Here is a 27143-nt window from a genome sequence, read left to right as displayed (position 1 = left end):
TATAAATGCCTATAAATACAGCAGTCAAAATAAATGATGACGGGTATAAATAATGCTTTACAGTCCTTGAAGGAGTTGAGATAGAGTAGGTTGGAATTCTGCTGGCATGGGGGAGAAGGCGTGAGATTAATTAGGGAATTTATTGGAGCAAGTTGCAAAGATAAAAAGTAGAAGAAGACGCGGTGCAGCAGCCATCCGAATGAAGGAGAGGTGGCGTGTCTATGGCGCAGCTTGACGAATGAGCACCAGAGAAATTGAAGCCATCGCCAATGATTTGAGCAAGGCACTTAACCTCCCCGGGTCTCAGTTCCTCCATCTGTCAATATAGAGAACTGGGTATTGAAATCAAAAGAACATAGTGAAACATTTTGAGTCCTTCAGAAAGAAAGTATCACCATCATATATCCTCTGGGTTAAGGAAAATCTGGTATTTGGAAGAAATGTCTGTGGCATATGACACCTGATTTGCCCCCCAAGCACCAGTAACTCAGACGTCTTTGGGGAAGGAAGCAATCTGAAAAGCATCCGCATAGAAAAAAATAGTAGGAGTTCAGAGCCTGCAAATAACATACTTCTCTTTGACATCATAGAAACAGCCTGGGCTCAGCCCTAGCCAAGGCAGTATAAGCCCAGACCCAAATCTCAAATAACTGCCCACTCCTTGCTCTTTTGGTTGGCGTCAGTCAATCACCAGTAGAATCAGATGTTTCCCTGCCAACATGACTGATAACGTTTCCAGCGGAGCTGTGTTTATGTCTTGATCCTTGTTTGTGTGATGTTCTGTGTTTTATAACTTCAGTCTCCAGGATTTTTTCCCACGACTGTGCATCATTCCTTATCACCCATAACCAAATATGGCAGCTTTAAATAGTGCTGTCATTTTCTTCAATTCACTCGTTGTGATATAATCAGGTATAGATTTCTGACATTGAGCATCTAATGGGGTTTCAGATTCAGAAAGCAACAATGAAAGATTATTTTTTTTCCCCCTGGGTAAGACACGGAGTGAAATAGTCGTGAGTGACAGGGCACTAGGATTCACGTCCATTTGCCCTGAGAAACGGTGGGATGCGGAAGGATGGAGAGAAGAGCTGGAGAGAGCAGGCCGTATGTGGAGGGGGCTCCAGCTGGTTGGTGATTTAGGCTCAGAGTTTCCAGACCACCCTGTTTTGTGAGAGAAGCCAGAAATTTGGATTTTTATATAAAATCTCCCAATCATTTTACGTTAGCAACGAATACAATGCAGGCTAAACAGGCAAGATGTGTGAGGGCTGTCTGTATAAGCCACCGGTGTGTCCCCGTTGATCTCAGGTGGCTCCAGCCAAGGCCAGAGAAGGGCGTGCACTTGCCCAAGAGCACACAACCGTGGACAGAGTGGGTTAGTGAACTCCATCCTGCTCATTCCATTTCACTTTCCTCCAGAAAATGTCTGAGGGCTTGATGCCTAGGCTCCTGCTCCTGGCTCCATCCTTTGGTTCCCATGACTCTGGCCAGGCACCCCCCACCCCTGCACTGGGGGACAGACCATGTTTCCCCACAACATGATGGCACGAGCCCTGAGCTTTGTGTCAGAAGACGTGCATTGGAGCCCCAGCTCTCCTGCTTACTGGCTGTGCGAACTTGGACACATCTCTCGACTGCCCTAGGCTCTCGGTTTCTTCACTAGTAAAATGAAAATAATAATCTGCCTCATGGCACCGTGTTGAGGTTTATGTGAGAAATCTCACTGTGTGTGATCACCCTGCAAAGAAAAAAAACCAAGGCGCCTGGAACGTTAGTTAGCATCCTCGTGAGAAGGACGTGAGTGTCTAAGAGCCGTGCTGCATACTCCACCGCCGCGGACACCAGTGGCTCTAAGGTGCCCCTGGGCGTCACCACACTGTCCCCAGGGTGGGGTGGGGGTGGGGGGCACACAGGGCAGCGCCTAAGGGGCTCTGCTCGCTTGCCCAGCACCAAGCCTCCTTCAACCTAGGAAGTGAGGTGGCCCCAGCTGTCCCTTTGTTTGGGTGCTGCGATCAGGGCTGGCTAGGTGTCAGAGCAGCCCCTCTGCACCTTCAGCCCAGGGCCATTTAAACCAGTCACCCAGACCCCGGGGGGCCAGGCCATCTGGGGCCAGACCCACACCCCCGAACCTACTCTGGCCCTCCCCGGCCTGCCCAGGGGCCATCCTGGCTGAGCGGGTACGGTGAATCTGGTTTTTTGTCTTCATTTCCAGGGACGCAAACCTGGCTATTTCTCCTTCCTGGACCCATTTTCTCCGGGCGTCTGGCTCTTCATGCTTCTAGCCTATCTGGCCGTCAGCTGCGTCCTCTTCCTAGTGGCTCGGTGAGCTCTCCCCTTCCCTGTCCTCACACCGCCACCTCGCGTCCACCTCTGAGAACTGCATGGGAGGGGTGGGGTGGGGCGCCGGAGGGGTGGGTTCAGAAGACCTTGGGGCCCCCCTGGGGGAGGGGGGGGACAGGGACTTGGGACCCACCTGCTCTCTGCCCTACCTGGTCCCCCTCCTGCGCACACGCTCCTTACCATGCACAGGTGCAGACAGACCGGCCTGAATTTACTTCTCTACCCCCTGCCTCTTCCCCATCCCGTTCCCCAACCTCTGGGCCCCTGCTTGTGTGGGGTCCTTGGGAGACAGAGGAGAGGGAGGAGGGTGGCAGGAAGACCACTCTGAGCACTGTGCGTTTGGCTGCCCTGGCATGGGACCTTGCCAGGATCTGCCAGAGTGCTGAGTGACAAGGACCAGAGGCCTCAGCAGCCTGGGCAAGGGAGAAGGTTTCCTCTGAAGGGGGCCTGGCCCAACCCCAGCCCGGATCTGCCAGGGAAAATACAGCTGCCTTGTTGGATGGGAACCATGGAGGGTGGCACAGGACAGGGGGGCGGGATGGAACGAGGCATCTGCAAGTCGTGTTGAGACAACTGGTCCAGATCAGGGCTGGGGAACAATTAAGCCCTCCCTTCCCCCGGGAAACAGAAACTGTCCCTGGGCCTAAAGAAGAACCTCGGGGCTTCCCGTGGCCGCCGCCTCCCATCAGTGTGCATGGAAGGGGGTCGTCTCTCTCTGAGGCTGGGCCACCGGGTCACCCGGGCTTCAGGAGAGCCGGCTTACTGTCCAGACACAGAACAAGCCCTCGTGGGTCGGGGTCACACATACAGAATCCCCGCAGCCTGCTCTGTGTTCAGCAGACCGTAGTAGAGGACCAGAAAGGGCTGTGGCTTGGGAGCAGAGGACCGCAGGATGAGCTTCAAGAGAGCTGGCAGGGACTCGGTTCTAGAAGTCTCCATAGCAGTCCCCTTTGCCTCGGGGCCACAGTGGTGGGCCCAGATGATTCCCACCTGTCCCACCTCTGCGGAGCGAGGTCTTCCCCATGAACATGTCTGCCCAATGGCTCAAGGAGAGCGTGTGCTCTCTCTAGTTAGACCACGGAACCCCAGGGAACCACGAGGTGCCTAGCCCACAGGGCAGCTCCCAGCCGGCCCAGGGAGCATCATACCACCCAGTCTGTGCCTCTTCCAGTGGAGGTCAGAGCCAAGCTCAGGGAAGTCAGCTGAGCCCATGAGATCCAGCCAAACAGAACAAGGCCTTGCTTACAAGCTGGTAGTCTTCAGAGGCTGCTGTGTGTACTGCTCAGGTGCCACCTACCCCCTTGGGCCTGCAGGCATTGCCACTGTCAAGTATCTGTTGTCAGTGACAACGGGCGAGACACGCAGGAGGCTGGCATGCTCTATGACACTTTCCCTCCCCACTTTCCCCACACTGTCTGCTGCTGCTTTTAGGAAGCTGCCTGCCTGAGCCCTGGCTCCACTACTCGGTAATTCCCTCTTGCCCTCTTTGATTGAGCCCCGGCGTGTAGCTAGGCACAGCTCTTGAGGGACCTCGAGGGCCCTGGACATGGTCTGAGGGCTTGGTTCCTAGATAGACAGACACACAAGCCTGCTTCACCGTGCCTGCCGCAGCCTGAAGCTTTCCCACTGGCCCTGGGGCCCTAAACAGCCCTTCTTCCCTGCTCTACACACACACACACACATACACACACACACAGCCCCCCACCCCAAATCCAGCATTAACAAAAGGATTAACCGAGAAAAGGCCACCTATGTATATCTATATGTCTATATATCTATATCTACATTATATCACACACACATACACATATATATATACATATATATATATAATATGTGAATCTAGGATAATTTACCTACCTCAGGTAGCTACTGGTTTTCAAACAGGGTTCCATGGGGTATGAAGGCTCCTGGGAGGTGCCAGAGACTTTGGAGGAGTGGTAAAGAGGCTGGGCAGCCAGAGCTCAGGGGCCTCAACTCATCTTCATCCAGACCAGCTCCACTTTTTATCTCTTGATCTATGGTACTTCTGGGTAAGATTTTGGAGGGGAAAAACTGTTTGGAAACCATTCAGCTAAGGCAGCCGTTCCCAAGCCGGCTGATATCAGAGTCACACAGGGAGCTTGTAAAAATTTGAATTCCCAGATCTGAGCCTCTCTCAGCACCTCTAGGGCCGGGGCCGGGGAATCTGTATCTTTGAAGCTCACTTCCAAGAGCTTGTAGGCTTGGAAACCACCGAGGACAAGCCAGCTCGGTAGGCCACAGAGAGAAGGAGCCCATCTCAGGACACGGGCCAACGATGACACACTGCCGTCATATTCAGGAACGAGAGGCGGCAGTGGAGATGTGGGCGAGCCACTGTAGAACAACAGGTCTGGAACAACAGACTAGGCCGAGGGGAGGGTCGGGAAGACCGGAGATGAGCATAGCAGCGTGTGAGCACCCGGTGCCTGCCCTGCTCGCCACACACCCATACACCTCTCTCTCATCAGAGCTGGGAGGCTTCGCGTGGTGACAGGCCAGGGGCGCTGAACAGAGGAGGGAAGGCGTGTGTCTGGTGGGCAGGAAGAAAGGACATTCTGGACATCAGAGAGGGACAGCAGGAGGGAGGGGTGGGGAGCTTAGAGCAGCCCTTCTCAACCCTTACCTGAGGAGCCTTAAAAAACACAAACGCCCAGGCCCCTCCTGGACAAATGAAACCAGAACCTCTGGGGGTGGCATCGTGTCGTCAGCATTGCTTTAAGAGCTCCCAGGTGAGTGAAACACAAACAGCATTGAGACCCACAGCCCAAGCGAGTGTCTAGGCCAGTGTTTCTCAGTGTGGACCCTGGGCCGGGGGACCTCAACATCACCAAAGAAGCTCCAGATTCATAGACCTCACACAGACCTTCCTGAATCAGAAGCTTCAGGCACTGAGCCCAGCAGTCTGTGTTTTAACAAACCTCCTTGGGGATTCTGACTGAGGCTAAAAGTTTGAGAACCACTGTTCTAGGCTGAGGATTCTCACACTGGTTCCGTGGAGCCCTCGGATCCCTCCGTGACCACTTTCAGGGCCTGAGGGTGGCAGAAGATGCCGTTTCATGGCCGTCTACCCCTGACACATCCTGGTCAGGGGCCTGTACTTTGCTCTATTTTGTATTTGGAGTTCCATGTCGTGATCCATTTTGGAGAAATAGAGATGTGGGGGAGGCTTGATTAAAAAAGAAAAAAAACAGTTGAAAACCTGCCAAGGTTGTCCAGGCCCCTGATTTTTTGGTTGGGAGCATCCCAGTCCAGCAAAGGGAAACAGCTGAGCCCAGGCCACATGCCAGGTACTGAAATACAGAGGTGAGGCCAGAAAGGAGAGCCCCTCCTACTCTCCCCAGCACTTTCCTTCACGCCCACCTTCCGTGGCACTGGTCTCTGTTCCGTTTCTCCTGCAGGTTGACCCCCTACGAGTGGTACAGCCCCCACCCGTGCGCCCAGGGCCGCTGCAACCTCCTAGTGAATCAGTACTCCCTTGGCAACAGCCTCTGGTTTCCTGTTGGGGGCTTCATGCAGCAGGGTTCCACCATCGCCCCCCGAGCCTTATCTACCCGCTGCGTCAGTGGCGTCTGGTAAGATCTGGGACAGAGAAGGGGCCAAGCCCAGTGGGGTGGGGACACCAAGGGGGTCCTCAGTTAAGCTCTTCTCCAGCTGCAGGTGGACAAGAACCACACCCAGAGCTCTGCCTTTCAAACCAGACCAACAGGGAGCTGAGCTGCATATTTGGCCAGCTCCAGAAGGCTTGGGAGCACTGGCTTGGGCACACTTTGTGCCATCTTAATCCCATTCCCCTTTCCCTCTGCTTCAGAGGTCTGGAGACAGAGGGGAGCCAGGGCCGGAAAGGGGATGCAGAAAACAGCCTTGGAGGCATCCAGCAAAGCACTTATAACCCCCTGACCTGAAAATGACCTGAGGTTGAGTGGCTTGGGCCTGCCAAGGCATATGCAGATTTATGCAAATATAAATGTGCAGCGGGAAGTGCCTGCTGGAAGACTCTAAACCTGGCTGTCACATCTGGCCACGTCTACCAGCTTTCTTGAACTTGTCCCTCGGCGCCTGGCTCTGGGGCCTCCTCGCGGGACCTGTCCACCTCGGCAGGTGTGGGCAAATGCAAACTCTTAGTGGCTCAGAGTCGGACAGGATCTCAGGAGCGATCCCCACCTCGGGCCGTCAGCCAGCCTCGGCCTGAAACTCCCTTCTCCTCTTGGCTCATCCAGGGCGAAAAGAATACGGTCGAGTGATTCAATGTGTGGGAAAGCAATTTGAGAACTTGAAAGTGCTACATAAATATGTGGACTAATCATTGCTGTTAGACCATTATAGGGAGAAATGAAAACACACACACACACACACACACACACACACACGTACATTTGTATGTATGTATATGGCAGAGACAGGCAAGTTTGCAGAGTTCCAGTTCCCCAACCTCACTTAAAAAAACCCACTGCTGGGTTTGGCTGTCACAGCCTATGGGACTTATGACCTTGCTTCCTTCGCCTCCTTCTCAGCCTGTGTAAGCCAAAGGATAAAGGAAAAGTGGCGTTTCCACCTTTGGGCACCAGCGTTTGGATAGTTACCAGAAGGACACTGGACTGAGGCTAATGGGGAGGTAAAAATGCAGCTGGGACAGTGACCCCAACCCAGCTGGGCTTTTTGTTTTCTCTGATAAATGATAAATACAGTAGAATTTAAAACATCTGGGCAAGGTGATCACCCATCACCAGATAGATGGTGCTCAGAAATCACCAAGTGGATCAATGGGAAGAACTGGGTTTTAATGTTCCCCAGAAAAAGGGACAGTCTTGGTGAGAAAAATCGCAGAGTTCCCTCAAAATCCTGGAAGTCTGGACAGAAGCCCTGCAAGGCAGCAGAAGTCAGCTGTAGACTCTGAGCTCGTTCTACCTGGGGCCTTTCCTTCCAGAGGGCTGTGCTCCCACGCACCACACGGAGGCCCCACTGCCTGTTTCATCCACCTGTCAGCTCCGCAACACCCAGGAATTCCCTCCTCCAGAGAATGCCTGCTTGAGCACCTGGGAGGGACACCTGTCCTGCAGGCTCCCTGCCCTGGCTCACCAGCTGGGCTCTAAATAGCTGTCCTGGGGGCATGGTGGGGCCTTCTTTATGTGTGTGTGTGGGAGGGGGGCCCTTGAGTTGTTAGGGAGCCTCTCTGCCTCTTGGAGTTCTCAATTATCAAATCAAGGCCTCGATTTGATCGGCTCCCTAAAGGAATCAGAGACCGGAAGAGAGGGCCATGCCAGTCCACCTTAGATTCCTCACCCAGAGCAAGTGATGGAGGATGCCACGTTGCTAACGAATGCCAGCCTGACAGCTGATAATGCCCCTTTGACACAGGAGCAAGGCTCCACCGACCCCTCTGGAGAGAGCAGGTGATTTGTTTTTCTCAGCGGAGATGATAGGCTTGCCCCAGCTGCTTTGCTCTCTGACCTGTTCCTTTGTGACTAGTGGTATAAAGCACCGCATGGCCACCCAGGGCGGGACAGATGCCTGAGTGTAGCCATGGGGCTGAGGGAACCTCCCCAGCCAACTCCGAGTTCAGGTCCACACCCAGGGCTCTTGAACGCGCACGGCAGGAGCCTGAGTAGCTCAGCTGCTTCAGAATGCTGGCCTCTGCCTGGGGGTGCCCCCCCCCACCTCCTTGACCTCCCCTGAGAGATGGTCACAAGAACTTCCAGCAGAGGGTATGAGCGGAGGCAGGAGCAGGGAGACCAGGTCTGAAGGATGGAAGGATACGTAGCATTTTCAGGTCACAAATAGGAAAGGTGGCCAGATGCTTTTATTTTATTTTTTAAGATTTTATTTATTTATTCATGAGAGACAGAGAGGGAGAGACACAGAGGGAGAAGCAGGGAGCCTGATACAGGACTCGATCCCAGGACCCCGGGATCAAGACCTGAGCCAAAGGCAGATGCTCAACCACTGAGCACCCCCAGGCGCCCGGCCAGATGCTTTTTATCTTATATTCAGTGTGAGGGTCTGTCTCTATATTTCTCTGTATCTCACATTCATCCGGTCCTTTATAGATTATTAGTCACCAATGACATACTCTCTCATTTGATCTCATAATTCTCCAAAGACAGGCAGAGCAGGCATTTTATCCCCGAGCAGACGAGCTGGAGGAGGTATGTGGCTTTTCCCCTAAGGTCTCACAGGTGGAGTGGAAGAAGGCCAGAACTAAAACCAGGTCACCTCACTGGTGGTCTGGCATCTGGACATACCCATTGAGTTGGTAGATGACCCTGTCACTCCGCATCTGCGAGGCAGCCCAAAGGGGACCTTGGACACAGTGGTGAAGGCGACAATGGGCCTTCCTGCTCTGAAAAATCCCCTGGAAGCTGACGACCTCTGAATCCTATGGCAAATGCTACGCTTTAGTTGACAATGTCTTCATAATGAGTAAAGCCTCATTAATTCAGACTCCACTGATTCAGAATTTGTGATTATCCAGCCTCAATTATGCTTGGATATGTCTTTGAACCCCTATAAACGAATGGATTGGGATGCAGATCCACACTGCTGACCAGATGGTAGAAGGCTTATTTAACCTACTTAAGTGAACAAACTAGTTGTAATGGCTTTAGCATATATATATATACTGCCTGAGTTGCAAAATTATTCTCATTTTAAATGAGTTTGCTCTACCCAATAAAACACTCTTCTATTTTGAAATAGCTTGCCCATTGCAAGAGTAGTTTCTAATTCCAACTTCTCAGAAGTTCAGAGGTGCTTGTCACCAGTTCATCTGAAAGAGTTTCCTGTTGGTAGAACTAACTGGTATTAAAATATGGATTTATCCATGTGTTACTTGGCAAGTTCCTTTGCTTCTCTGAACCCCTGTTTCCTCACTGGCAAAATTGGGAAAAGAATTTTACCGCCCTTAGTTGTAGGGAGTACATGAGATAGTGTGTGTGGCTCATGGCAAGTGCTCAGTACATGGCGATGCTCATCTGATGGTTGGCTCTGTCGTGAGAAGACAGGGGCACAGGGGCAGCCAACCAGCCCTGGCTCTAAACAGAGCCCCCAGAGCTGGCACCCTTAGCTCATTCACTAACGCATTCCTCACAGTCTCTGAGATGGTCTCATGGACATGGACATACCTCTTTTGAACATCAACCCAATAATCACCTCCATTAAGAAATGAGAAAATTAATGGTCTTCTTTCAGGCAACCCTCACAAACTCTGTTCATTTCTGTTGACATCATATGCCCTGCCTCCTTTCTCTTCCCCTACTGAGCTGGAAGATCCTTCCGAAGAGAGCCACCTGGTACCTCCTCTGTCGCTACAGGACTGGGGATGGGGGCTAAGACTCCTGGGGGTGCTCAGGCAATGATGCTTCCCTGGTCTTTTCCTACGTAGGTGGGCATTCACGCTGATTATCATCTCATCCTACACGGCCAACCTGGCAGCCTTCCTGACTGTGCAGCGCATGGATGTGCCCATTGAGTCGGTGGATGACCTGGCTGACCAGACCGCCATTGAGTATGGCACAATTCACGGAGGCTCCAGCATGACCTTCTTCCAAGTAAACCCATCGGGTTGCTCACCAACATGGGGCAATTGGGCAGAATAATGTTGAGATGGTTGTCCTCCGGAGATACAAACATCGATCCTCATCCCATGAACCCTTTCGAACATCTAGTTTGGAGGTTCACTTGGGGCACATTTATCCCTCGCTCTGCAAAATACCCCTGGAATGGGGTCCTGAGAGCACTCTGGGTTAATATCAGCCTGTCCCAAAGTGTTGTCCAAGAACTATGAGGGGCACTTGAGATGATTTTCGGTACAATGTGGCAAAACTATTTTTTTTTAATTTTTATTTATTTATGATAGTCACAGAGAGAGAGAGAGAGAGGCAGAGACACAGGCAGAGGGAGAAGCAGGCTCCATGCACCGGGAGCCTGACGTGGGATTCAATCCCGGGTCTCCAGGATCGCGCCCTGGGCCAAAGGCAGGCGCTAAACCACTGCGCCACCCAGGGATCCCCAAAACTATTTTTTGATGGTCATAGTTTCACATTTGTTCTAAAGGGTATTAGGAAAACATGTATGTAAACGGGGTGAATCTAACCTGCACTTTTATTCATTCCATCAAATAGGATGAGGCTAGTGTGCACATTTAAACTCGGTTATGTGAGTTAAATTTTATAGGTAGCACTTAGACAAAGCAAGATAATAATAATAATAATAATAATAATAATAATAATAATAATAATAAAGTTTCATGATCTCTGAGGAAGCAGATTTACCCTGGAGTTCATAGGTCTCTAACCAACCTACTCCCCAGGACATAAAACAAATTTAAGGTCTGCAATTTTCCATTTTCCATGCAAGTCTCAGTGCCCGTTGACACGCAACCACTGAGGGCATCGTGCAAACACAGGTGTGGATAGACAGCCCCCCAACCCCAGAATTCTCTCGGTTTTGTTTTTATTTGTAAAAATAGAGGCCAGCGCTGGACATGTGATTGATAAGTTGGTTTAGAGTCAACAGTAAATAGCTGGCACTCCTCCTTCAGATGGTGTCTCTTAAGAGTCCGGATGAGCCTGAATTCATTGCTTCCAACTTGAGAGACAGTGAAAGACACAACTGGACTCTCTGTTTTCATTCTGTCAGAACCTGGAGGTTGGTGGTGGAAGACTTCTCTAGGGTGGACGGGGCAAAAGCAATTCTCAAACCAGTAGGCAGAGTTTGCAGTACCCTAGGACCCTGTTCTTTCCTTGCCTTTCTGTGAAAGGCATCAAAGGCACTCCTCCTCCTGCCATGATACAGCAGCTGTTGAAAGATGGAAGGGAAAAGTTTACTGAATATCACAAGGGGATCAAGGAACAAAAGGGCCAGGATTTTTAAGGCCCACTTTGGCTCTTCCCTTTTTAAAACCGCCCTTTCCTTTCTCTTGTTCTAATTCAGCTTCCTCATGTTCTTTTCCCAGAATTCCCGCTATCAGACCTACCAACGCATGTGGAATTACATGTATTCTAAGCAGCCAAGTGTGTTTGTGAAGAGCACAGAGGAGGGAATAGCCAGGGTGTTGAATTCCAACTATGCCTTCCTTCTGGAATCCACCATGAATGAGTACTACCGGCAGCGAAACTGCAACCTCACTCAGATTGGAGGGCTGCTGGACACCAAGGGCTACGGGATCGGCATGCCAGTCGGTATGCAGGAGAGGGACAGCCTCTTTGGGGAGCTCCATCCAGGTGGGGTCAGAGTAGCTGGGACCACTGAATGCAGCACTGAATTTGTCAGATTCTAGAACCAGTTAGCAGTGACTTTAGGTGGGCAGCCGCCAGGTTAAAAAAAAAAAAAAAGGCAAACCCACCTACTTTCACTAATCAGTGATTGGTTCTTGATCTTTAATTATTGAAGGGCAATTGATTAGTTTTTAATTGATTACTTACTCAAGAGCACGTTGATCCTCTTGGTAGGTACTTTGGGGCTTTTGTTCTACCCTCTTCTGTTTCCTGCCCCTTGCCCATTTCTCTGCTGATGGACCTCTCCGCTAGCAGTGGGAAGAAGGAGGAAGAGATGGCCAAACTTAGTTCTGCTATCAGTGTTCCTGGTGAAAGGTATAATTATTACAAAAGGTAATTGGCATGATGAGAGGAGGTGGCTTTCAGATCATTTGTGGGTCTCATGGACCCATCTCCTCTAAATCAGCATAAGTCATTGGGAATGAGCAATAGAACTCTCTATTCAGGTGACTGTGTGCCATCCAGGCAGTTATAGTGCAGTAGATGGATGCTTGGCTTCCAGAAGGGTCTCCCAGTTGTGCTTTCCTAAAAGGTAGTCACACTTTGGCCCTCCTCCTGCTAATGGTACCTCCAACCCAAGGTGAGGGGAAGCCCACTGAACTGCTTATTGGATTGGAGCGGGAATCTGTAAATGTTCTCCAGGTGCCTGGGATATGCACTCTTGCCCCCACCCACCGCTGAGAGCCACTCTGTATAGGGCCATCCTCACCCAATGCTGTTTTTCTATGAGGTTGTCCTATACAAGGCACCAGAAGGAGAAGCAGGAATGGAAGCCACCATTGGCCATATGGGGAAATTGATATATAGCATGTACATCTTTGCTGTTATCTTAGGGTCTCCTTCTCTTGATCTTTACCTCATTCAGAGCTCTGTAGGCTTCACAATGCCTGTAGAGTGTGAAAAGTATGGGTTTGGAGTCAGGCAGACCTGGGAATGTGCCTAGTTGTGGGCTGTGGGACCTCAGATCATTTAAGCTCTCTGAATCTCAGTTATCCCATCTGTAAAATTAGGTTTTTAATCCCTACCTCATAGGGTAATTGAGGGGTAAACCTAATAACCAGTCAGGTGCCTTACTACAGTGTCTCACACTTAGGCTGTTTAGAGGGAACATGAGTGACCTCCCCATCTATTCCATACTCCCCTGTGTTATTTGATAAAAGCAAATGACTTCTTATTTTTTCAGGATTTTTATTTATTCATGAGAGACAGAGAGAGAGAGAGAGAGGCAGAGACACAGGCAGAGGGAGAAGCAGGCTCCCCATGGGAACTTGATCCCGGGAGTCTGGGATCATGCCCTGAACCAAAGGCAGATGCTCAATGACTGAGCCGCCCAGGTGTCCCCAGCAGATGACTTCTCAAAGACTGATGGGAAACCGAATCAATGAGCATAGATAATGATACAGTTCATTCTCGAACTCTGAATTCTGACACTAGCAGCTCTGTAAGCCAGAGGTCTCACTTGGGGGACTTGTAAACCCACACAGTCTCTTCTTACGATCATATTTCGTTGCTATTTGTTAATATACAGATTATGGACCTCTTTGAGAAATTTGTTGGCTTACCTTTTATTTCAAGATGGTGGAGTGAGCCACAAGACAAACTCAAGATGCACCTTGATCATGATCCAGCAATTTAAGACATTGACCTGAAATCTCAAATGCTCCAAAAGTTTCCATGGCATGAACCTATAGAGAGTGGAACAAAAGCAGACCAACTCTAGACATTTGTTTTTATCAATAACGAAAGAAAAAGGGAAGGAAATGTATTTCTTCTGTATCAGGCATGGTGCTATTTTCACGTGTCAACCCACCTCAATGTAGATGTGGTCCTTCCCACTCTAGAGGACAGCATTGAGATTTAGAGGTGACAACCTACTTGTTCAGGGTCACACTGAGTCAGTAGAGGAGCCAGGTTTGAGCCTAGACTGCCTGTCTCCAGATTCAATGGTGCACTTACCAGACCATGTTCGCACCGGCTCAGCAAGACAGGATAGGTGGGGAAGTGAGCTGTGTGCCTGCCCGGGTTCTCGGATCAGGCTGGGAAGAGCATTACACAATCCACTGATGAGACAGAATTGACATTGGCTGAGGTTACGTCCATGAAAGATAGCATGTGTGTCCTTTTTAAGTGGCAGTAAGGGCATATCTGGAGAATAAGCCATGTGCTTGGACCCAGGGAAATGAAGAGGAACAGAACGAGGAATGAGATGGAAAATTAGTCAAGTGGTTTAGGAGCAAAGTGGGCAAACATGGCCGCCAACAGAATAATTCTTTCATGGGGCCCCTGGTGTGCTGTTGAGGTTGGGTTGAAATGCCTTGAAAACTGCTTGAAATGCCTGGCTGGGCTTGACAGTTGTCTGTAAACCTGGGCTGTTCATTAGTCTCACCACCTAGCACCATCTGTTCATTCAAGGAGCCATGCACTGCAGATGTGTATTGAGTACCTACTATACATGAGGCACTCTTGATGTTCACTCATGTCGCTTGCATAGACACGTTCTGTGCTGCAGGCTTGCAGGTTTGCATGGCCAGGCGTAGTTAGATTTCAAGTAGGGAAGGTTCCATCTGTGGAGTCATAGGCTGTCAGAGTCCAAAGAGATCTGGGAGCTGCTCTGCTTCCTTGCCTGTCAAAGTCCAGCTTATGGCTGAGAGGCAGGGCATCCCCTTGGAGCTAGTTAGAAATGCACAATCTCAGGCCGTACCCGAGACCCACAGAATCAGAGTCTGCAGGTCAATCAGATCCCCAGGTCATTCCCATACATATTAAAGTCTGAGAGCACAAATCTATTTGTTCCAAGCTTCTGCCTCGGTTCCCTCGCCCTAGCCTTTTCCCCTGAGGCATCTGTCCACATCAGGCCTTCACAGAGCTTGAGCAAGAAAACTGAGCAGCTTAGCTGGTTTCCAGCCTCTTGGCAGCTTTTTCTTTATGATCTCCGGCCTCAGCCCGTGCTGGGGCATTGAGCTTTCCACGGTTTCATTTAAGCCTATTTTTGTGATTAAACCTAAATTCCAGAACCAAAGCTCCTTGACCATATTCCATTAGAAAAATTAAAAAAGAATTGCACTGAACAGAAGCCTTCTGTTTGAGGAGGGGGGAGGAGTGGTGCACACAGGGTGATGGATGGGGACAGGGGGTTGTCGGACACTCGGCAGGCAGGTGGGAAGGTTTGGGTCACTGGTATCTGGATTCTGGGCCCAGATGGAAGAGAGGTGGCTTCCTTCCCACTTTGGGGTGGCTCTTCTCTCACTGGGGGCTGCTCTGGGTTAAGAGCAGTCAGGTCTAATGTAGTAAGAGTTACAAGTGCCTGGGGAGTTAATTTAGATAGAGTAGAAGACAGACAGCTGACTCAGTGAGAGGTTTATGTCACAGATTTCCCACCTTGGCCTCTGGGAGGCAGAGGGGAAGCCTCGCGACCAGCTTCCCGAGTGTCAGTGAGCAGGTCGGTTAACCTCAGTAGGAAGTGGTGGGGAAGTGAGCCTCTACCGGTACCTGAGAAGCTGTCCCTTGACCCACACTGAGTTCTTGGCCCTGGGCTGAACATGCCAGTCATTGTAGAGAGAAGGAAAGTAGAAGGGCTGAGTGCCCTGCATGAAGCCAGAACTCCCTCCTCTCCATGGACGGTCCTCAGAACAAGCCAGGTGGAGAGCCATGCTCCTGCGGGGACCCCGCCACATCTCTCTCTCTCTCCTGATGTCCAGTGGGCATAGTGGCAAGGAGGTGTAGTGGGGAAAGGAGCAGAGTGATGCATACGAGGGCACTCACGCCCTGTGTTCTGGGCTCTCCCGTGACCTCACAGGTTCAGTTTTCCGGGATGAGTTTGACCTGGCCATCCTCCAGCTGCAGGAGAACAACCGCCTAGAAATTCTGAAGCGCAAATGGTGGGAAGGCGGCAAGTGCCCCAAGGAGGAAGATCACAGAGCCAAAGGTAAGGGGGTTCAGGGCTTCCCCCTCCTGCTCTAGAGTACAGCAGCTGGCTCCTGGTGTCGAGTCCGGGTGATGATTGCTCAAACACATGAAGAGCAAGCCTTGGAAGGAACTTAGGGCTGGGTGCAGCTGGGCTGAGAGCTGGTCGTGGCCCAGAGTCTTGGCAGGTTGGAAGCACCCAGTGCCCACCTGCTCACGAGTCCTGGAGATGCCATATTCACCATGGTTCCTGAGTTCTGCAGCCTCTTCCCCGGGCCCATGTCCCCATCACTTCCCAACCACAGACTGCCCCCCCTTCCCATTCTTTCTCCTTGACAGCATCTTCTCCACCAATAGTCAGAGTGGTTCTTTTTCTTCTTTCCTTTTCTTTTTTTTTTAGAGAACAAGTGAGCATGAGCCTGGGGAGGGGGGTGGTAGGAGTAGGGCCGAGGGATAGGGAGAGAGAGAATCCCAAGCAGACTCCATACCCAGTGCAGGGCCTGATGTGGGGCTCGATCCCAGCATGACTGAGCTGCAATCAAGAGTCGGATATTCAACTGACTGAGCAACCAGGGTGCTCCCAGGTTGATTTTTATGATGCAACTAAATCGTAGCATTCCCCTACCTGAACCTTCAAAGCCTTCCCATCTCGTCTTCTGTGGCCTCAAACTCCTACCTAATCTGTTTCTTCCTAAGCCTCTTCCTTTTCTGTTCTGTTCTATTCCCCCAGGCCTCCCAGCCTGCTCCCACCTCGGGGCCTGTATAACTGTTCCCTCCTCCTGGCCTCCCTGAGGAGGCTTCCCCAGAGAAGTCATCCCTCCCCTCACCCATCTCCCCCATCACCTGAGCTCTGCTTTGTTTTCTTGTCAGGCCTCATCACTCCCTGATACTCTGTGTTCTCTTCATTTATTTGTTTACTTTCCATCTCTTCTATCAGAATGTACACTTCATGAGGGCAGAGTTTGTCTTCTTTGCAGGGCTGCCCACAGGACCTGGCACCTGGATATTTTATTGAATGAATGAATGAATGAGTGAATGAATGAAGTTTAAATCACACTGGATGGAAAGCAGTCACTGACGGATATGTGTGGTTGAGGAGTCTTGAGGGTCCCTGAGCACCCAGGATTTTTTTGTAGCAGGTTTGCTCAGGATAGTCCCAGGCTACATCTGTTGTAGATCAGTTTAATGCCTATTAGTTATTTTTAGAACCCCCTTTAAGTCTCATAATGTCCTGGTTTGGACAATAAATCATATGGTCACACTAGTAATCTATTGCAGTCTTGCTAAAATATGTAACAAATTTACCTACACACGCTGTCCCCTAGGAAGGCGGCAGAGGAGAGAAATGAATAATACCATGTACTTCCTTCCCTCTCTGCTCAGCATGAATGATTATCTGTGATGAGACAGTGAATGAGTGACTTTGTGTTTCCAAGTGTCTCTATGTGGATCTCTGTCCTGCAGGGAAAGGTCTCGGGAATATGGACCTATGGGTACTTTAACGGCCCTTTGTAGTTTGGAGGAAGTGCTGCCCCTTCCCTCGCAGGAACCCAGGGGGCCACACAGTCTTGGCTCTCCACTCCCCAAAGATCAAGTGTGGAGGAGACTCACTCTGTTTAGAAAAAAAGAAATGAGGGTATCAGCAACCTTTTGTGCATTTGATAGACTGAAGTAGATGCTGAAGATGTTCAGGACCTGAGCAGGTGGGGAGGGTCAGAGCGGGTATTGCGGGCGATGACACCTTGAGGAAGATGCAGCAGAAATCCGTGCTGGGGGGGGCGGGGACTCTGTGCGGTGCAGGGGGGGCGGGGGCTCTGTGCGGTGTAGGGAGTGCGGGGGCTCTGTGCGGTGCAGGGTGGGGCTCTGTGCGGTGTAGGGGGGGCGAGGGCTCTGTGCGGTGTAGGGGGGACGGAGGCTCTGTGCGGTGCAGGGGGGCTCTCTGCGGTGCAGGGGGGGCGGGGGCTCTGTGCGGTGCAGGGGGGGGCTCTCTGCGGTGCAGGGGGGGGGGGGGCTCTGTGCGGTGTAGGGGGGACAGAGGCTCTGTGCGGTGCAGGGGGGGGCTCTCTGCGGTGCAGGGGGGGCGGGGGCTCTGTGCGGTGTAGGGGGGACGGAGGCTCTGTGCGGTGCAGGGGGGGGCTCTCTGCGGTGCAGGGGGGGCGGGGGCTCTGTGCGGTGTAGGGGGGACGGAGGCTCTGTGCGGTGCAGGGGGGGCTCTCTGCGGTGCAGGGGGGGCGGGGGCTCTGTGCGGTGCAGGGGGAGGGGGGCTCTGTGCGGTGCAGTGGGATGGGGGCTCTGTGCGGTGCAGGGGGAGGGGGGCTCTGTGCGGTGCAGGGGGGGCGGGGGCTCTGTGCGGTGTAGGAGGGTGGGGGCTCTGGTGCTGGGGGGCAGGGGCTCTGTGTGGTGCAGGGGGATGGGGGTGCTGTGCCGTGCAGGGGGAGCAGAGCAAGATTCCCAAGGCAAGAGCTGAACTGTACAGAGGGTTTGTACTGGGGAAGGTGTCGGTTGCAAAATGCTCCTGCACCACCCCCTCCCCGCAAAAGGACACATGAATTAAAAACAATCTGAATCTGGCCTTGGAATAGTCAAAACAAAATGAGATAATTGATAAGTTAACATCTGCTAATGTTGTTCTGTGATAACAAGGAACTTCAGAGGGATGGGAAAGAAAGCCATCTGACCAAGCAGGTGGAGGGAATGGTAGTGGCTTTTGATCTGGAATAATCTAAAGTAGAAACACAAGTGGATCTGGGCCCCAGAACAGAAGGACCTTGATTCCACCTGACAGATGAGTGAAATGTCCAGGTATCTCTCTTCCTAGAAGCCCTTCATCCCCCTCCACCCCACCCTTCCCCAGTGGGTCGGGTGCCTTCTGTGCCTGTGGACGAGCACCAAACGCACTACCTGGCAGCTCCTGGTCTCCTCTGTTTGGCAGATGGCTCCTCAGCCAGGGACCTCAGCCAGGGGACCAGTCTCATTTGTTTCTAGGTCCCCCGCTTCTCCTACAGAGCCCCGCACATAGCAGAGACCTGGTAAATATTTGTGGGGGGTGTGACTGAAGCTACTGGCTAGTATTTGTCCAAAGCTCCCATTGGCAGTGTTCTCCTGGGTCACATTAGCAAAGTGCCCAGTGAAACTGTGCTTTGGTGACCTGCGTGAGCAACTTCACCCCTGAGCTCTCCACTCCGCCAAGTCATTCCTGCCTCTGAGCAGCTGACCCCACCGAAGTCGATGAGGGTGGCTGGATCACTGCAGAAGGGGCCAGGGGCAAGGGCTCAGATGGTGCAGCCCGCCCCCCCACCCCCACAGACTCCTGCATTGCCCCCCCAGGCCAGTGGCAGGCTGTGTCAGCTATGCCTCTCCCTCCTGTCCTACTTCCCACTAGCTGTGGGCTTCCCCAGCTTTCCCTGGGTTTGTAACTCAGATCCCCGTTTGATCTCCTGGAGCACACTTCCCCTTGAGGCTCACTGCTCAGTTGCTCCTCTGTTTCCAGCTTCCCCTTTCATCCCTGTCCCCTAAACCCAGCCCCAGGGCCTTCCTTTTTTGTGCACGTGTGTCTTTGCTTTGTTTATGTATGCATCCTGCTAATCCTTTAGAGAAACAGTTGGAGGGCAGCAAAATTGGCCAGTGCGAGTGCGGGGATGATACAGGATCTGAGTGCCTTACTGTTGCCTTCTGCGGTCCCTGGTCTAGATTATCTCTCTCCCACTCTAGGTGTCACCTGAAGTCCAGTGGACTTTGTCTCGCCCTTCCCCCCTCTCCCCCCCACCCCCGACCCCAAGAAGGGAGCTCATCAGACTTTTATTCTTCTGCCTGCCTCTTTGTTCTACCATCAGCCACTAGACTGGTTCTCCTACCTCAGGAAGTTTCTATAGGGTTCAGGATCATGGGCATTGGTTTGAATGGACACCACCCCATAAATGACCTTGTTACACACACTAGGAAATGTCTCTGAGCCTCAGTTTCCTTCTCTGGGAAATAGAGATGATAATAATCATGTCACCTCCCAGGGCTATCGTGAAGATCGAAAATCATGTTAAATAAACCCTCTGCAAAAGTGACTAGCACAAAGGAAATGAGAACTAATTTTATCCCCAAACGTAGGCCTAAAGGGACAATCAAGGCACAACGAGAGGTCTGAACAGTGTCCACAGCCGCAGGTATGCCCACTCATCACATGCTCCCCAAGTCTAGATGGCTCTTGTAAAATCAACACTTATGATGTCTGTTTTGCATCTGTTGACATCTGTCCCCCATGGTCTATAAAAAACTCAAACACAGAGACTGTCTTATCTATTTTTATATTTCAGTAACCAGCATTATCATCTGACATCTGTGTTTGTTGAAAGAATGAACAAATGAACAAATGAATGAATGAATGAGTGGAGTAGGCAGTCATCTCAAGGACCTGCAGACTGGTATCGCTTCCTGTCTGCTGTCTCCCAAGCAGGAACCCTGACACCCCGGCTGGTGGCATAGAAAGTGTTCCCGTAGCTCCATTGCATCCAACATACGTTGTAACCCACCTCAGATCAGGCACTGTGCTGGGGGCTCTGAGGGTATGAAAAGGACTAAGACATGGCCCGTCCTCAAGAGGTTTAGAACCTCGAGAGAGGCACAAATCATCACTACAATGGTTGCACTGTAGGAACACTTTACACGAACATAAAGGAAGTGTTTATGAAGCCCAGGGGAGGAAGTGATTAATTCTGAGCAACAGTCAAAGAAGACTTTAGGGACATTTGGCCTGAACCTTGAAGCATCTATCAGGACTCACTGCTTTGGGAATGGTGTAGAGCATAACTGCTCCATTCAGAAATCGGTTTGAATAAGTAGGATGAGGTTGGAGTTCAGAGAACATTGAAAAGTAGGTGGAGGCATTTGGACTGCAAACAACCATGTCCCAAGCTTTTCCATGGAAGGAATTAATAGCAGCAGAGACCAAGCCTACACTCTTGGGGGTCTTGGGGCATAGTCTAAAACAGCCCACCATCCTTGGAATGTCCTTGGTCTTCTGTTTTATCCTAAAAACACATATGAATTTTGCAACTTAACGACATAACATAGGCACGTTTATTTACTGTAAGAATGCTTTCTCCACCTCAACTCTAAGTAAAATTGGTGTCCCAGGAAGATGCTCCATAAACATGCCAGAGCATTGCCTATGCCTTGGCACACCAATAGCACCCTGAACTAGGTTCAAGAGTGTTGGCTACAGACTTCAGAGGTGCTGGGCTAAGATGTGGCATGATGAAAGCAGGTGCTGGCGATGGAATTCTGAACTGTCACTGGCATGCGTGGTCTCCGGGGACAGTCCTTGCCCTTGAAGGAACAAAGAATCAAATTACTGACTTTAAGTTCCAACAGTTCTTACAACTCAGCAGAGACAGTATTCTTAGAAGTCAAGGTTTTTGATTTGCCAGAAGAGTATTTTGCAATACAGAAGGCTAATACCTAAAGGAAACTTGGCATGAAGCTGGCACTAGAAGTTAGAGAGTAGAGAAATAACAGAAGACCCAGGCCACCTGGTCTGCAAACTAGATTAAAAAAAAAAAAAAAGATATATTTGAATGTGGAGGGTCCCTGAGAAGGAGCTTTGTGCCCTGCTGGGACACAAGACAGTAGCAGATAGAACTCCTACATTAGTCGGGGATTCTAAGAGGTGAAGAGATTTTTGCTTGCTTCTGGAGTTTGGAAAGCCCCAGAAATAGGTGTCATGTGAAGGTGAAGAGGGGGCATGAGATATGGGACTTGGTGACCCAGGGCAGGGAGGGTCCAGAGACAGGCCTACGTGTCCCTAAGTCCTACAAGCATTGGAAATCTTAAGTGGAATCCAGCAATGAAGACCTGACACCTAACCCACTTCCATGACACATAATCTCCCTCCTCTCCCCAGACCCAAAATATATCCAGGGGTAAAGCAAGAACAGAGGAAACACTGCATTTAGCTGGATTTAAACCTGGAATGACTGAGAAGTCTCTATATTTTTGGCAATCAGGTGGAAACGGGAGCTTGAGGTAGACATTGGGTAGTTTGTAGAAAAGTTAGAATTTTTGCTGAGTGATTGGCTTCAAAAACCCTGCCCAAGTCTGCAGAGGCTGAGGAGGACTGATCTGACCCCAGAGCTCAGGAGGGATGGAGAGGGGAGGCAGACGGGGAGTTCAGGCTCCCAGGGAAGATGGGAGGTAATAACAGGAGGCTCTACTCTGCACTTGGGGACCAAATGTTCCCTGGCACAGAAAAGAGAATGGAGCAGATGAAAGGGAAAAATAAATAGCGAAGTCATCCTGCCCAGGTCCCAAATGCTTCAGAAGGTGCTAGGGTTCTATCAACTAGCCTGAGTCAACCTGCCTCAGTGCAGCTGTCCCTTGGAAGAGAAGGATGAGCTGTATTAATACGCAGGCACGTCCAAAGGGCCCTCCGTGTTTGGGACTATGCAAATCACCATAAGAGCCAGGGCTTCGGCTCCCATCCCAGCCACAGCAGCTCGTGCCAGTTTAATGCAGTGGCCCCATTGCTGCCATGGCCAAAGCCCAAGCAAACATTACTCAGAGAGGCGAGAAGGCGTCCCAGCCAAGCGAAAGTCCGTGTCACCTCCTCCAAGCCAAGCAAGAAGCACTAGCTTGGAACGAGAGGCACCATTGTTTGGCCTTTCTCTGGCAAATTAGCCATCAGACTTCACGGAATGTGACTTACTGCTCAAGGGAGCCCCTCCTGTGGCAGAAGGACGGGACCTGCGTGACCTGAAAGATCTTTTCCTTTAAGTCTTTAAATGGTTGCCAGGAAGGGAACCACAAGAACCTTTTTTGTGTGTGTGTGCCTCAAACCGAACAAAGGGCAGTCATATTAATTTGCTTTCCAAAGCAGCTCCTAGGTGATCTTTCTTTTCGTGGTGTGAGTCCGTGGCTTTCACAGGCACCCAAAGGAAGGAGGAGAATGTGGAACAGGCAGAGAGGGATGGAGGTGAAGGGAACTGTGAGGCAGATCCTTTGGTCGGAGACTTTCTGAAACCGACAGTGGCTGTAGGCACTTTGCTTTCAAGTACAGCTGGTCCCTGACAAAATTCTTCGATTTTGTGATGGTGCGCAAGCAATAAGCGTTGAGTATACAGTGTACTTGGAATTTGGGATTTGGATCTTTTCCCATGCTGGCCATGTGCAGGATGATCCCCTCCTGTGATGCTGGGCAGCCACAGAGCTCCCGGTCACCCCAAGATGACCAGCGTCAACAACCGATAACGCTGACAGCCCTTCTGTACCCATATAGCCATACAGCTGTTCCGGCGTTCACTTGCAACACAGTGTTCGACCAATGACACGACGGTCAGCACTTTGTTACAAACTAGGCTTAGTGTGACACGATTTTCCCCAACCATAGGCTAGTGTCTGTGTCCCGAGCCCGTGTTGGGTGGGCTAGGCTAAGCCATCATGTTCAGTAGTTTAAGTGTATTAAGTGCATTTTCCACTTAGGGTATTTTCCACTGTCAATGAGTTTACTGGGACATAACCCCATCGTAAGTCGAGGAAGATCTGCAGCGTGTACAAGCCAGTGTGCAGTAGCTAACATAACCTTCTCCACTTCGTTATCCTATTAAAATGCGAGAAATTTCAAAGAAAGGGATCCGGTGCTACCCCTACTTCTAATCCAGTATTACGGCTCAGACATCACTGCCAAGTTCCAGAGAAGAACTCTTAACATTGGATGGTGCCACCAATCCTGAGTCATTTTGCTAGGCCTCCCTTGGCTCTAGTAAGAACCACAACATTACCCCTTTGCTCTACCTCCCTGGTTTCTTTCCCTGTGTAGCTTGGTGACCATCTACCTTCATCCATAGCTAAAAGGTGAAATGGTAGAGTGTGTGGAAGGCTTGACTCCAAGCTCTTTCATTTCCTCCTGCCCTTTCTTTTCAGTAACACTTATTTTATTTATTCTCTCACTCAGCCCCTATAAAAAGAAATCTCGTTAGCCTCTCACAAATGCCAGCACCCCAATTCAAGGGGATTGGGTTACTGAAGGCTTTGCAGAACAATTGTCGGACAAAAAGGTAGTCGGTAAATTCCAAGGAAATTAAATACCTTTATCTTGAAGAACACAAGCTCAGGATCGGGCTTCAAAGGAACATAAATACACCACCAGGCTGTGAAAATCAGGGTCCCCTTTCAAGGATGGAAAAGAGGCCAGTGGTATTGACTCACCAAATCCTTAGAGAACAGGAAGTTTGCTGTCTGGCACGGTGGGAATGAAAGTGTGAGACATCTTAGAGAGAGTCGGGGGTGAGCGATGGGTTGGGGGGTGGAATCTGGGGCTGTTTTCTTCTCTCTCTCTCTCTTCTCAGGGGGCCCAGCCTGATTATCCCGGTTCTCTGGTTTCTCTGGAGAGAGCCAAGACTGGAAACCTGAATATGGGACTTTAGATAGTGTCTCAGAGGGATGCTTGCAGAGGAAGCCTCTCCCTAATCAAATCAGATTGATTGCTGAGAGTCGGAGAAACTCCCAGGGGAGGCCAGAAAGCATGATCAGGAACAGAGGCAAATGGTGGCCCAGTGTGTCTTCATCAAAGGAGGTCAGCAATTAGAAAGTCTGCAGCCCAACTTTGTATGGATACTGAGCCACGGTTACGTCAATAACGCATTGATTCAAACATTTGATGCAATATTGTTAAGGAGAGAGGGGAATTTTGTAAGTGGACTCATTGCCCGTACATGGGACCCTTTTTCCCGGTCCCTCTGGGTGGGAGGAGGGGCCCCAGAATCCAGTCCTCAGAGTGCTGGTTTGAGTTCTGTAATCCCATCCCTGTAGCATGAGGAAGCCTTGCTCCAGGGAGGGGCAGTGTGCGATAGGGGTAGGGACGCAGGCTCTGGCTCAGTTCGGATCTGGCACTTCCTGCTGGCTAGGGGGGGACCACGGGCAAGTCACCCAACTCCAGTACCTTGGTTTCCTTGTCGGAGAAATGGAGGTAAACATGGTGCTGATTTCACAGGGATTAAATTAAAATGTTTAGCCTGGTAATCTTGCTCATAGGAAGCAGTCATAAAGGTCAGCTTTATTTTTATAAAGAACATGAGCTGGGCAGTGAGATTTATCTAGATTTCACATCTCAGCTGTGAAAATTTGGGCAACTTCACTTTCCTGAATTCCTGTTTTTTCCACTGTAAAATGCCGACAGTGGGCCTTCTTTACAGTGTTTTTAATGATAATTGAATGAGATAGCAAATGTTTTTAAAAATGAGGCGCTCGAGCTCGTATTTTGATAAATTGCAAAGTGCCTCTCCCGAGCTTGTGTTTTGATAAATTGCAAAATTTATCAGATGCCTCTTCCATCCCTCTTCTATGTCGTGTCTGTTTGCCCGCTCTGCTTTCATCACTGTCTCCAGACTCTGCTAGGTCTAGTCAATGAATGTCACAGGAAGAGTAAATGGCACGCTTACTGTTCCAGGCCTCGGCCGTGCAAACCTGATGAGTCACTTCGTATTTTCTGGGAAGGGCATACAGGTCAGCTCGCACATGGTCTCGTGAAGTTGCTATTTACAATAAATAAGTCTGTGGAGATGCTTTAATGTATTTGCATGAATGTAGGTGAATGTGCCTCTGAAATAGAAAGTGCTCGAACATCATTTTGGTCAAAGACTTCATGTGCTAGGCACGTATGTTCAGTGTGCAACACTGCATAGCTTCAGCACATAGCATAGTGCTCAGCTTAGGGAAGCTTCTCAAGAAAGATGAGTTGACCATCGTCTGAGAATAAATACACTCCCCCTTGATGGGATCGTGATGCCAGTCTCTTTTCTTTCTGTACCTACGTCCATGGCACTCATGACCTCTGCCTCTTTGCCTCCCAGGCTAGACCTACCCACCCTTTCCTTGTTCAAAAGGAGTTGCCCTGCATCTCACTGTGCCATCAGGAGATATGCAAGGGTAGCCATGCCCCCGAATCCAAAAAATGATTACTTTCAGGTCAGAATCGAAAGGCAGAGCAGTTGGGTCAAAATTTACATGTCTTCAGAGGTGCTCCCTTCCAGCTTACCAGTCCCCTCTCTAGGTCTAGAGCCAGGAAAAGTTGTTCGTTTGCATTTATCAACTGTAATTTATCTATTCGTGGATAAGCTATGAGTGACACCAGAATTAGTGTTTCATCAACCCAGAGTTTGCAGGGGGAGTTCGATTGGGTCTCACTGGATTCGGTCTTATTGCTAGGACCCAGCTGAGGCTCAGAGACTCAAGTGTCAAGAGACTCTCGGTACAAAAGCCATCTGTCTCGGTGGCTCCTGTGTGGTCCGGCTGAAGAGAAGGGGACAGTGATTAGCTGGCTCCCCCTTGCAGGGGCCGAGGGGGTCCATGCCCCAGGAGAGGCTGTGTGCCTTGGAAGGCTTTTGACTTTAGGAGCGTGATGACAGTGTTAAGTAGAACCGCTGAGCTCTCCTAGCACTCGCTGCCTTCTCCCACTCCATCTGTTTCTCAACTCTGACTCTGCCAGCAATCTATTCTTGCTTCCACTTTCCAGTAAGTTCCTAAAGGCACCGGTGGTATATACAAACCTCGCTCCTGGGCGGGGAGGCCGCCCAGCCAGGAATCAGCACACTGGAGCCAACAGCCATGATTAACATGCTGGCCCTGAAACACTAGACGCTGGGAAAGCAAGACTGGGGGGTGTTTCAGTGACTCATGCTTTCTCCACGCATCCTGTTAAAACCTCAGCTCCTCTGAGAAGCTTTCCCTGCTCTGATCAGACTTATCCCAGCACCTATCCCCTGTCTGTTTATAACCCTCCCCCATGCCCTTGCACCTGCCGGGGACCTGGGACGGTTGGTCCACACTGTGGATTAGTCATTGTTTGGTTCCACTTTGGCCAAGCACTCCTGTGCAGTCTGGGCCATCTGCCTCTGTGACCAGGCCGCGAGCACCCGACAGGGGCTGTCACGCTTTACTGTTATTTCAAGCAAAATTTAATTACGAACGAATACATTTCACAGTATGGATCCAAAGCTTCTGATAATGTGGGCTTCTACATCTGAGAGGTCTTTATCCTCTTACTTTCTGTTCATTCTTTCCACAAACATTTATTGGGCTCATATTATGGGCCAGACACCATGATTGTGGGGTTAGAGAGTTGAACAAGACCTGGATCATCTGCCTCAAGGAATTCCTGGTCTGGTGGGAAATCCAGATATAGCACATTAAACTAGGGTATTATTTCATGCAATGTTAGAATGATTCCCAGTGTATTATCAGTGAAACACCAAAGCAGGATAGCTAACAGAGCCAGTAAGATCACAGAAGGCAGCCTGGAGGAAGTGATCACTCAGCTAAGTCTTACAGGAAAGGTTCAGGTTAACCCAGTGTGTGTCTGGGGAGTGAGGGTGGGCTCCGGGCAGAGGTGCTAACAGGAGTAAAGGTACAGACGGTAGGAACAACAATGCTGTGTGCTGGGAACTGTGAACAGTTACTAGAGATGTGTTGCAGTTAGATTTTGCTTTTTGGAAAGATCACTCAGGCCAACCCAGTGGAGGGTAGAGTTGAGTTATACAGCTACGAGCAGGGCATCATTTCCAGGGTTACTGAAATAGTCCAAGCAAGAGACGGTGGGAGCCGGAACTTGAACCAGGG

At 50.5% G+C, this 27143-nt stretch overlaps 1 protein-coding gene across 7 annotated transcripts in view; it reads left to right on the top strand.

The window, feature by feature from the left end:
- Nucleotides 1–27143, top strand: part of GRIK4 (glutamate ionotropic receptor kainate type subunit 4) — a 422971-nt gene that overhangs the window by 387859 nt on the left and 7969 nt on the right. For all 7 annotated transcript variants that reach the window (XM_038535885.1, XM_038535878.1, XM_038535883.1 and 4 more), the window contains 5 exons: nucleotides 2216–2325; nucleotides 5766–5939; nucleotides 9746–9911; nucleotides 11318–11543; nucleotides 15436–15564. In XM_038535885.1, the coding sequence (XP_038391813.1) occupies nucleotides 2216–2325; nucleotides 5766–5939; nucleotides 9746–9911; nucleotides 11318–11543; nucleotides 15436–15564 (805 nt within the window). The remainder of the gene's footprint in view (nucleotides 1–2215; nucleotides 2326–5765; nucleotides 5940–9745; nucleotides 9912–11317; nucleotides 11544–15435; nucleotides 15565–27143) is intronic.

Source organism: Canis lupus, chromosome 5 (genome assembly GCF_011100685.1).
Source record: "Canis lupus familiaris isolate Mischka breed German Shepherd chromosome 5, alternate assembly UU_Cfam_GSD_1.0, whole genome shotgun sequence".
In the NCBI taxonomy this organism is placed as follows: domain Eukaryota; kingdom Metazoa; phylum Chordata; class Mammalia; order Carnivora; family Canidae; genus Canis; species Canis lupus.
Note: the sequence above shows the minus strand (reverse complement) of the source record. Positions and strands in the feature narration are given on the sequence as shown.